General features: G+C 41.0%; 1 protein-coding gene across 1 annotated transcript; it reads right to left on the bottom strand.

Moving 5' to 3' along the window:
* Window positions 1-621: 621 nt before the first annotated feature.
* FGF19 (fibroblast growth factor 19) lies at window positions 622-7,251 on the bottom strand (the record flags this gene model as incomplete). The annotated part of the gene is made up of 3 exons (XM_083349681.1): window positions 622-945; window positions 6,425-6,528; window positions 7,014-7,251. The coding sequence occupies 3 exons, from the start codon at window positions 7,249-7,251 to the stop codon at window positions 622-624; spliced, it is 666 nt and encodes a 221-aa protein (XP_083205807.1).
* Window positions 7,252-12,632: the final 5,381 nt, after the last annotated feature.

Raw genomic sequence — 12,632 nt, 5'->3', positions numbered from 1 at the left:
TTTATTTCTAACACTATTCTGTTTACCGTAAATGAGAAAGTTCCTAACAGTGAGGAGAATTAACCAGTGGAACAGCTTGCCTTCAGAGATCATGGGCGCTCCATCACTGGAGGTTTTTAAGAAGAGACTGGACAGTCACTTGTCTGAGATAGTATAGGTTCTCCTGCTTGAGTGCCCAGGCGGGTGGAGGGTGGACTAGAAGACTTCCAAGGTCCCTTCCAGCTCTGTTCTGTTCTGTTCTGTTCTGTTCTATATACACTGAATAGGAATTACACATTCTTTGAACGAGCAGCAGTTATTGGGACTCAGAGGTAATTGGAAGTAATGAAGCAGTAGAATTTCTATGGGTTTATCTATCCAAAGATCTAAAACAAAAGAAATTCTGCAGCTTTGAATGTTTCTCATTCCTACATAAAACATTTAGAAGGAACTTTTCTAAGTATTTTGTAGATGACAGAGAAAGAGGTTGAATGAGGGTAGCTTTCTTGGAATTAGTATTGCTTTACAAAGGTGGTAATCATATCTACACGTTTGTCATGTTTTAAGTTATCACTTCGAAAAAATACAATCCTAACCTCTTCATAACATCTTTATAAAATCTAATTAAAGAAACAGAAGTTACTAACCAAAACTAGGACTCTGTACTAAGGACACTTCAGAAGTGATACCAAAGGGATCCATGCTGTCAGTTTTAACTGGTTGTTGAAAAATACCAGATTCCAAATTTTGCCTGGTATCACTATATTCTCCAAAATCTTCCACTGGCACAGTGTTCATCATAGGTAGGAAATGAGATAACGGAAGAAAGTCTTTTCCTTTGTATTGTTGTCTTTGCCTGGCATTACTTAAAGATACCAGGATTCCATATTTCTTTGACTTGTAGATGTTGTAGCCATCTGGACGTATCTCCTCTTCAAAAGAGCAATTCTCTGTGGTATATATGAGCTGGGAAAAAAAAGTAAGCATTATTACATACTGCATGAGTTTATACTGTAAGTCTCTGAAATGGCAGATGAAGCAACATTGTTTATCCAGATAATCAGTGGAATTATCTATTTGGCTACACGATAATTAAATACAATATTCCTTAGAGAGATTAAATTGGATTTCTTATTTCGCAGAGCAAAAAACAATCTTAGGGGATCTCAAGAAGAAACAGGGGAAGTATTTATAAATCAGGTTATAAGAAGCATTTATAACTAAATATATAGTCTGTAACAGGTTACTAAGGGATGGTGTTCAATTTTACAAGAAGTTCATTTTGATTTCCCCAATTTTATTTGATGGGAAGGAAAGAAATATTTTTAATTCCTGATTGCCCATCAAGCAATTTATTGCTCATGCTTTGTTTTCACTATGCATAAAAAAAAGGAATTTTCATAGCTCGGTCTGAATGCTTTTGTGTGGACTAATATGGAAAACAACAAAGAAAGTTTCATAGTAAATGAGACTGGAGCATGATAAAAATGTTGTCATGCAAGTCTTAATTATGGGTTAAAGTACTGAATGAGTTTCTTTTTTTTAACCACCTAATGGAGCAAATAAGCAGTGTTAATCTGACTTACTTATGTCCTTTCAGTATCTCACTTTGGCATCTGCTTAGATCAGGTAACTTCCAGATATTTTGAGCTTCAGTTCTCAATAGTTTTAGCAGCATGGCTAATGGTAAACAATTGTTAGAACTGTAGCCAAAACAATCTGGTGCATACTAGTTTGTCTACCCTTGCCCTAGATTATGAGGATTTCTATATTCTATAAAAAACACAGATGCAAAAAATTTGAAGTATGCAAATAATTGAATAAAGATAGTTACAAAGGCCATTCCAGAGATAAGTGACATAAGGCTCTAGTGTGGAATTAAACCTGGAAGTCTTAGTTGCAGTCTTCAAAGATCAACAAAAGACATTACCAAAATTAATTTTTATGTAAGAGAAATAGAAAGCTATTAAATACAATGCTTGGAATTAGTCATATCAATTACATTTAATCTGTATTAACTATAAATGAAATAGTATAAGTACGTTTGGCAAAATAGCCCGGCATACTCAGATTAGCTGCAAACCTTGGCCCGTAAAAATTGCGTATTGTATTCGATGCCAGAGCAACCTTTGCACAATAGTTGCTTAACGACAGTGCCATCCAGCCATTTTCACTGTTGGTAATGGGTCTGTTTCTCAATACATATTCCAGAAAAACCTAACAGAAATACAGGTAGTCCTCAACTTACAACAGTGATGGTTCAAAGTGATAGTGGCACTGAAAAAGTGACACGACCATTTTTCACACTTATGACTGTTGCTGCACCCCCCTGGTCATGTGATCGAAATTCAGACGCTTGGCAACTGACTCCTACTTATGACAGTTGCAGTATCCCAGGGTCATGTGGTCACATTTTGTGACCTCCTGATAGGCAAAGTTAAAGGGGAAGCCAGGTTCACTTAACACCTGCAGCGATTCGCTTAACACCTGTGCCAGGAAAGGTGGTAAAATGGGGCAAAACTTACTTAACCATCTCACAACAGAAATTTTAGGTTTAATTGTGGTGGGAAGTCAAGGGTTACCTGTATAAGTTGTTGGGGGAGAGGGTTTGCCTTTTAAGAAATATATATTTTATGTACGTATTTTTATTTGGTGGGAACCACAATGCCTTCCCACTAGGAAATTCCCACAGACTTAGTCATGTAACAGACTTTAAAAAATCACTTGAAAGTCAGAAAGACCTTTAGAAAACTCTCTTTCCTGCCCTCTCATGTTCATCCATATTTTTCCAACCCATATCCAATAGCCCTAATTGAACTTTAGTTCCCCAAATTACTGGACATTGTGCTGGAAACTGAAACCCAGGAGCATCAAACTGGGGAAAGCTGGAATAAAACTTGTCTGGAGATGTAATGGAACAAACATTCATTATATTGTATGTTCAGAGCAACAGAAACTACCGTCTTTCATTCTTAATTCAGAAATGTTAACGCCCTTTGAGGAATGTGGCCATCATTTCAGAAAGTTTTACTCCCTTTGTGCCACTGTTGTTTTTCTTAAAACTCTGGTGTTACTCTGGTTCAGTCATTAGAGGTAACTGAACTCTTGGTCAATAAAAAAAGTATTGCTGATTGCGTAGAATGCTTCAATGATAAGAGAAATGGTGTTCTTGCACAAGCTCTTTCTCATCTGAACCATACATTTATCTGACATGCAAAACAGACTGGAAAAAAAATCCCATCACCCACCACCCATCAATTATTGCTGAATATTTTATAGCAGAATTGCTTCCAAGAGACAAAGTAGATTTAAAGTTCAGGTTCTTCCTTCTTCACCAATAGATCGGGCTGTCAGTCATTTGGAAAACAGGCTTTACCCTTTGTCAAGACTAGCAACGGCTTGAAATGTGAAGTTGCTGTCACGAAAATCACTTAATGGCGCCATTTTGAGTATGGTAGGAACTGAGTAGGAAAACTTGCAAAAATTGTAGTGCAGGGCCTACAATAGGCTCAACAGAGAAAGAAGTAAATCCAAAACTCCTCCCACCAACACGATAAACCCAGGGAAATGCAGAAAACCTTGCTCCAATATGTTAGACTGAGACTGGGGAAACCCTGATTTAAAAACCTGCTTCAGCTACGGAAGATCACTGAATATTTGGGGCTGTTCATTATCTTCCAGGCAAAACTACACTGCAGGCTTCTAAAGAAAACTGGACAAGTGGATGCTATGAACACTGCTTTTAAGCACTTGGAAGAAAGGACAAATACAAGCAATAAGTAAATTGTCCCAATTATTGTGACCACGGGCCACCAAACAATTGCGCCTCTGTGGTGCATAAGACTATAGTCTGTTTTATTTTATTGATTAATTGGTTAATTAAAATAAAAACAACCTCACAATTCAGAGTTTAATGGAGTGTATTTAGTGGTCTGCTTAGGAAGGTTTAGTTCTAAATAGGTATAATTGCACAAAATTACACAGATAAGCAATACTTTGGGAGGATAAATGCTAATCCTTATTTAATGATGAGACAGCTTTAAACAGTATTATTGTTGTTTACAAGCAGAAATCACATCAGATTTGAAGCCCACTGCTTAAATCTCTATTTACTATTGAAAAGCTAACTTTTAGCATATTACTTATTTTCATTTTTGAAAGGAAGCGAATTTTAATGTAACAGTCTGAGCATTATGAATGGAAGCAGTGACTGTCATTATCTAAAGTTATCCCTTTAAGAATATGTAAGAAGCATTTTAAATATATTTATTTATTATTTATTATTTGGATTTATATACCACCCCTCTTACCTATGGAAATACATATACAGCAGAAGTAAAGAAGCTATTTGTATGGGAAAATCCCAAATCTGGGATGATCAGGAAAAAATCCTGGAGTGTAAATTGATAAAATTATGCTTTAAAGCAGTGAAGAATGCCCTTCCCAGCCAAAAATGAGCCAAAAATATTGCTGCGTCATCAACTACGCATTCAGTCCCTGGAAGATCAATGAAAACAAAAGGATTAAAAATGGGGGGATTTTCTTTCCCTCTTTAGGTCAGTTGAATGAGGGCTCTAGTTTAATGTACTGCAACTTGATGTATACTCATTTTCATATTTGAAATTGCATTAGGAATATTGATTTCAATAAGACAGAATAATGTTATGTTTGTGTTACCCTGAAGTTCTGGTGAGCAGTTACATTTGGGTAATTGTGGGAGCTATGAAATGCTGATTTGGTATGGGGAGCATGACTATTGCTACCTCTCAGTATTTCCTAGGGTATTTATTTCTTTATTTATACTTCTTTATTATTAATCTTATATGCTACCTAATACCTATACTTGGTGTGGAGAAAACAGTAAAAAAAGACCTAAAGTATTTAAGTTGATATTTAAGTGCTTCATTCATTTGCAGTTTTAACAGAATTTTTTATCTATAACTCTGGCCATTTGGACTTTTTAAATCTAAATAAAAAGAGTTCTACATCTGGTCCACTGTTCTGCTACTGAGCCACTATATAGCACATTACTGGTGCTCAAAGGTTGAGGCAGCCAGAGACAACAAGCATTCTGGAAAATTCACAAACACCCTGCCAGTTTCTGTCTCCTTCTCTCTGTTTGTTCTTATTTATTATCCTGGTTACTAGCCTGCAGTGCTTTTTTTTGTAAAAGAAAAAGGTGCCAGAACTCACACATGTCATACAACCCACCTTGCCTACCCTACAAGGTTCCATCCAAAAAAGGTGCCGGAACTCCGTTCTGAGCGTTCTATGAGAAAAAAAGCCCTGCTAGCCTGCAACACTCCCCTTTCAGCAGGTTTTTTAAAAATCGGTTTTCAGAGTGTGCCACACCTGTGCTGCAAAGATCCAGAGGACCAGCAGATGGGAGTCAATAGTTAGTTTACTGCCCCTTGGATTCTGCTGTAATACCAGCTCTAGCTCCTGTACAACTTGTATGTTTCCTACCAGCGCAATGTAAAGGGTACGCCATGTAAAGGCTCTCATTGATTGATCAGAAATAGAACCTAACTTTTATTATTTCCCACTTAGCCAGCTGTACAATGAAATAACCTCCCCCTCCTCCCAGGGCAGTAAAGGTGAGTAACCAACAGAAAGCTTTGTGAATCTCTATGCCTTCTGGAATAGAAGGAGACCAGGATCACTGGGAGCTGACATTACACAATAAAGAATGCAAGGCCCAGAGTCTTTTCTGAAAGCGACTGCAATGCCAGGGATGGAGAGATTGTATTTGGATGCGGGGTGGGTGGGAGTGGGGTGGGGGGGTGGGGAACCCAGACAGAAATCTCTAGCGAGCCAGCAAACGTAGTGGGTGGTCTCTAAAGGGATTTATGCGCTTATTTCTCAGCCTCCCTTCCCTCAAAGGTTACCGTGAGGACAACAGGGCGCGATAAGGATCTATCTTCTGCCTGGCGCCCCAAAAACAGGTCCCCAAAGAAACGTAAACAAACAGTAACTCTGCAGTCTAAGTTCTGGAATGTGGCTGAGTCTGCCTCCGAGCTGCAGAAGTATCGCCCAAGACCGTTGCTCTCTTTTCATCCCATTATGCGCTCCAAAATCCAGTGTAAATTATTCAGTGGGCCGCAACACTTGGCGCTCCTGTGTGAAGCCCTCCCCCCCCCCCCACACACACACACGTTCCTTCTTCTCTGGCCAGCCCAAATCGCCTATAAAGCTGAACTCCTTCTTTCCTGCTACAGCCTTTCCTTTGAAGAGCCAGAAAAGCGCGTTCCCTTCCCGCCTTGTTTAAAGGACCTCGGGCGCAACTTGTCCGAGTCCCCGCGTGGGGCGCGTCTCGCCTGGTTTTGTTTTTTTTTTTGCGAGCGGAGAGGCAGACAAAGCCGTTCCCGACCGGGATGAAAGGATACGTGTAGAGAAGGGCTTAGCTTGTCCCCGGTGGGTTTTTCACACAGCTTAAGTCACTTACCAGCCCGTGCAGCCCGCCTTCCTCTTCCATACACAGGTAGCGAGAGCTGTGCACGCCCTTGATGGCCACGGTGCGAAGCGCTACTGCACGGATCTCCAGCAAACCTGCGCGGAGGGGCAAACAAACCGTTGTAGGGTTAACGTACTCCGTGGGAGGGAAAATAACCCTCGGGGAAAAGAAAGGGTCTCTTTCTCCCCCCCCCTCCCCCTACTCAGACGCGCGTCTTTCTCGGGAAGGATAGACTGAGCCCATGAACAAAAGCAGGGGTCTCGGTAAAGACGAGAGAGCAACTGGGTGGATGGCCCCACAAAAGTCCTCGGCGTAATCAGGGGAACAGAAAAAGGGCCCCCCCCGACCCCCCCGGGGGTTCTTTCAGGATCTGGGTTTTCCTCACGTCTCCGGGAGCGCAGATTCAAAGGGCCACGAGAAAAGGAAGCGGGGAAACGGCTGGGGTGAAGGCGCGGCGAGTTGAGGCGAGCTCCCCGAGCCGAAGCGTCAGCTTCCCAAAGCGGGGGAGGGACCTGGCGGAGGATGGCCCGCGGAAAGTGGGAGGAAGGACCCACGCCGGAGCTTTGATGCTACTACTTACTGTGTCGACTCTGACTAGCGGCGCCGTCCACTCGGCCGTCGCCGTGGATCCTCAGGAAATAGCTGAACAGCCCGTGCCGGCTGGCCGTGTAGAGGTGCCTGACCCGGATAGGGTCCCCCCAGCCGTAGTAGACGTGCGGTCCAGCATCGGCCAGAGGCACCGACTTGACCGCCGTAGCGAAGCAAAGGCCCAGCAGAACCAGGGGCGCGGCGCCGGCTTTGCCGACCTGCATCCCCATCCTTGCAGAACGAGTGGCTCGTGGTGGGGGGGGGGAAGAGAGAGAAGTGGGGGGGGGGGGTAGGCTTCCCTCCAAGCCGAGGGACCGGGAGCACCGCGCCGCGAGGTTCCTGCGCTGGGGATGGGGAGAGAGAGAGAGAGAGGGAGAGGGAGAGAGAGAGAGAGGGAGAGAGGGAGAGAGGGAGCCCAGCCGGGGGATGGAGGGGCTTCGGAAGCGAGTGTCGGAAGCAGCAGGCGAGCCCCTTCCTTTTATAGCTCTCGGTGATCAGCCCAATCGATAAGGCGAGTCCCGATTCCAATACAGACCCCGCTCCTGAGCAAGTGCTCCGGCCAATTCCCGCCCCGTCGTATTGATCTGGATGACATCACTGCCCAGGGGACACCCTTCGCGCTTCAGCTTCTGACCTGCTCCGGGACTTAGCAGCTCTCATTAACCAGGGAGTCGGGGTGGCTTCCCAGATCTCCAGCACTCTTCCCTAACTCGCCTCGCCTTCCTGGGGGTCGGCAGCCTTGGATCGGTCGCGGGAGAGAAAGCCACCCTCGCCGGTGGGATTCTCTTTCCGAGGCCGCTCAGGGTCTCTTCCTTCCCCTACCCGGCTGCCCTCCCAATCCGTTGAAGTCCCGAGGTGGAAAGAATAGCCACAGCTGCGAGGTCGGCTTGCAAAGCAGAAGTGCGGGAACCTCTGGAGAGAGGGAGAGAGAAAGCAAAGAAAGCGCACGAAATGGGGAGGTGTTTTGTTTTGTTTTTTTTTTACAAAATTGCACCCCTCCTCACAAGACCTTCCCGGCTCCCTCCCTCCTCAAAAAAATGAGAACAAAGCCTGTTTGGTTAGGAAGGGATTGTATTCGGGTTTTTGTTGTTGTTGTTGTTGCACACCTATACACTGTTGCGTGCAACCCGTACAAAAATAGAGCTTCCTTTCCACGTGGGTATCTGTCGAAAGTAGAGGAGCAAGGCAAAGGCGGTTACACGTTAGGGACCACACATTTGGGGGAAGGGAGGGAGAGAAGAACTGCGGGGCGATTAAAGGAAGTTTAAATCTGAATGCAATTGCCAAATGACCCGGAAAATCGCCTCTCTCCCCCCCGCCCCCCCATCTCCCGCCCTCTTTGTTCCCCAAGGTGCCCAAGCGCGTCGGCTGATGCAACAGCGCCTTGAATTGAGGAAAGCTGCAAAACGAAGAACAACATCTGCAGGGCAGCCCGCGTGAGAGAAAGGAGGTGTTTGTACTTTGAGTTTTAGAAAACAGGCAGTATAAAGGCACTTTTCAAAAATCCATGCCTAACTGTAAATTAGCTATTCCTACCTATCTGTGATCAATGAATTCTTTCTTATATGTATATAGGCAAAGGAAAGCTCAGGACCTTATTGGTTGGGAACATGCCGAAGATGCATGTATATGAAAATATATACCAATTTGGAGCTGATAATACAGCTAAGGCCAGTGTGCGTGCGCACGCGCATGTATGTATCTATCCACTGCAGGATGAATGCCTCTTCCGCATGTTTCCAACACACACATATACACACACAAATACCAACACAAACACACACACAGAGACCTACAACCCTCCTAATACAAGCTTGCCCATCAGTGTAAACATCTGAAGACAGAAATTACATCCTGAACCTCAGGGTGGCACTCCAGGGCAAATAGGACTGCTTATTCTTCTTAACCCTTCAGAGTAGAGAATTTTAGCTTGCAAAACAATGTGGGAAGATGAAGATTGGCTTAATTAGCCAAGCAAAGTTTTATGATGATGAAAATTCCAAACCCCAAATTCCAAATGGATCAGAAGAAGGAATGCCTGGTGTCCAATCAGAATGCAAGAAGTTGTTCTATCAGACTGGGAGAAGGCCAGGCTCCTGAAAGCTGCTATACGCTTAGGAGACAGAGGAGGATTCCTTTGAACTGTATAGCTTTAAAAAGGAAATTTCTCATGCTTTCCTGTTGCTCAGTGACTGGGCTTATGCATCACATTAAAACATAAAGTGAATACTTTGCATGACTTGCAGTGCCTTGTGAAAATCCTCATTTTGGTTTAATGTTACTATAGAATGAAAACGTGATCATTAAGGTTTGGTCAGCAAACTCTGATTTAAAAAGAATCCTGGCACTTACTATATGCGAACAAAGCCAGTGTTAAATCAGTTGATTGACTAAAATTCTACCAGTAGATATGATGATATGATTTTATTATCATACTCACAAGTAGGATTACGTAGGCTATTAAGAAGATTCAGCTCTAATTGCCAGGATAACTCCCTAATTATTAGCAAATCCAAATCGAAAATAATGGTGTTTGGAAGAAACCATCAGAGACATAAGTGGCAATTAGATGGTGAACCAATTGAGCAGGTTAATACCTTTGTATATTTGGGAGTAACTTTTTCCAAGACTGGATCTTGGGCCTGCCATCATCAACAAAGTACATTTAGAGAAAAAGCCCATTTGAATTTATTGCTCAAACTAAAGAACCATAGTTACCCAGGGTCCCTAGCTCCACTACTCAAAGTTTATAAGGCTAAGGTTACGACAATGCTCTTGTATGGAGCAGAAATTTGGGGTCTTTTCTTTATTCAACCACAGCTTTAGAACAAACACAGTCCCAGCATCTGAGATGTATTTTGGGTGTAGATCCAAGAACATCTGCTGCAGCAGTTAGAGCTGAATTGGAAATTCATACTATTCAGGCATTGTCTAAAATTAGAGCTTATAACTACTGGTGCAAAGTTAATGAAATGGAGACTGATAGACTCCCCAAATTATGCCTACTAGAGCAAATAAAACTGCAATCACAAATCTCCTGGATCACCAAACTAACAAATTTTGTAAGAAGCTGTGGCCTTCCTGTTTCTTGCATAACAGGAGAACAATCTAAAAAAAGAGTTGCCCAAAGAATTAAGGATATAGAAGCACAAACTGATATAGCTATCCTTAGTAAGGTGGGTAACTTGAAATGGCTGAGTAAATACAAATGTACTTTTCAAGTGGACAGTTATTTGAAGTTACAACTCCCAAAACCTCTTAGGGAGATATTTACGAGAGCGAGATTCGAACAGCTTGATACAATGGTCAGATATGGGAGATTTCATGCTATACCGTACAATGAGCGTCTCTGCATTTGCTGAGCGGCAGAGGTAGAGGACCTGGCTCACATCCTATTTGACTGTTGTCTGTATAAGAGCGTGAGAGACAGGTATCTTGGTCTATATACCAAACGAATGACCCATTGGGATCCCCATATCAAAATAACTTACCTTATGTCCGGCCAGAACTTGAAAATAACATTCAACGTAGCACAGTATTTAAACAAAATGATCCGGTTAAGATCTGCATATGTGGGACTGATTGGGGTAGATTGTAAGGGCGACTCCGAAATATAATGTTATCATATTTTATCTATATCTTAATTTTTTATTTTATTACTATTTTAACTTAAATTGTATTTTAATTCCATTTTAAATTGTATTTTATCAAATTCCATTTCGGATTGCTTTTATCAGGTTTTGGTGACGGTTTGTTGCTGGAACTTTGTACTTTGATATGGCCCAAGGGCTAATCAATAAAGTTGTTGTTAGTTTGTTACCAGTAATTAATATTGTTACTGGATTAGTATGTTAAAAAACTAACATAATAATAATACAACTTGAGAATGAACACATTGTTTTGATTCAGTTTTTGTTCATCTTTTGATAAAGTTATAACTTTTTTTTATTGAAAAGTTTTACAATACATTTTATCTTTAACAATACCTCCCCCCTCCCTCCCCCCAGCCCTTCCTAACCCTCCCTAACCCTCCCCCCTTCCCCCCTCTCCCCTCCCCGACTTCCCAGAGCTAAATACAAGGTATAAAAGTAAAAACAATCATAAACAACCATATGTTAACAACAATAAACTATTAAGTCTAACAGCACTCTAGCTCATATGAAATGACTACAAGCAATACTAATATCACATAAAAAAACTTATACAAATGCTAAATGAAAGTTTTTGGTCCCATATTTGATAAAGTTATAAATTTTGATAAAGTTATAAATCTTCTAATTTCAGGAAATGGTTACTAAAATTTGAAAACTAGCAATATATTCTCAAAACTGCAGTCCTATCCACATTTAAAGTAAATTCAATTGAATTTAGTGAGAAATATTCATGAATCCATAGTTTTTTTTACTATCTATCTATCTATCTATCTATCTATCTATCTATCTATCTATCTATCTATCTATGCATAGCATAGCATAGCATAGCATACCATACCATACCATACCATACCATACCATATCATTAAAATTAAATATAGCCAACTGATAGATTGAAGAATTTTCTTATATAAAAAATGGTGTGCCTGTGAATGATCATATCCAATATACAGAATGTTTATTTCCAGTTATAAATATTGAAATGTTGCAAGATAAAAGTTGAACTTCAAAACTGACTGTGTCCCTGCTTTTACATAGATACGCTGAGTATTTCCTAAGCAAAATAACATTCTTATATTGCTCAAATAAAATAGTGCTTAGATTCTTTGTGATAAATACCTTTAACACATCTATGAAAGAATGTTGATTTTGTATCAGGACAAAGAATAATACGCAAGAATTTACCCAGAATAATACCCAAATTCTTCAGCTTGCTAATTCTTTGTTTGACCACTAGATAGAGCTTTAAACCTTAAATCTCTCCCACAATCTCTAATTCTGCAGAATACAGTGACAGTTCAAAACTGCTGCCAGGCTGTTTCGATTACCTTTAAATGAACCTGTTCTGGTATCTTCAAACTTCCAGATATATCTAATTGAATCTGCATGATTGAAGCAAGAACAATTCTATTTGTTAATCATGATATAGCTTTCATCACTTTTTGCCATAGGAATTTATTTCACTCCAAAATGTAATCAATAAATATTCCATTAAAAGAAAGGAGCAAGAAGGAGAAACAAACATGGTGAATCCTCAGAAACAGGATGACAAAGTGAAGTGTATTTGCGTAAGAAAAACTACAGCAGGAAGACCAGCATGCTAGGAGGATGAATAAATAAATTTTATTTGTTTGTTTGTTCGATAAAATTTTGAGGCCACCCAACTTCAGAATAACTATGGATGGCTTATCCATTAAAAAAAAAGTGATAGGAAAAAAATAATCCCCAAATAACTTGGGAGAGTAGGACATCAACTGCAAACTACCCATGACAGAAGGGGACACCAAAATCACCTTCCTTCATAGAATGAAGGATAGAATGGATGGATAAAAAAGACAGATAGGCAGACAGATAGGCAAAGTCACACAAAGAGATTGAAATAAGCACATCTGTGATCAATGAAATTGAGAGAAAACTTGTTATAACATATGTGTATATGTTATACACGGTGGCTCAGT

Source organism: Vipera ursinii, assembly GCF_947247035.1.
Source record: "Vipera ursinii genome assembly, chromosome: 1".
Lineage (NCBI taxonomy): Eukaryota > Metazoa > Chordata > Lepidosauria > Squamata > Viperidae > Vipera > Vipera ursinii.
Note: the sequence above shows the minus strand (reverse complement) of the source record. Positions and strands in the feature narration are given on the sequence as shown.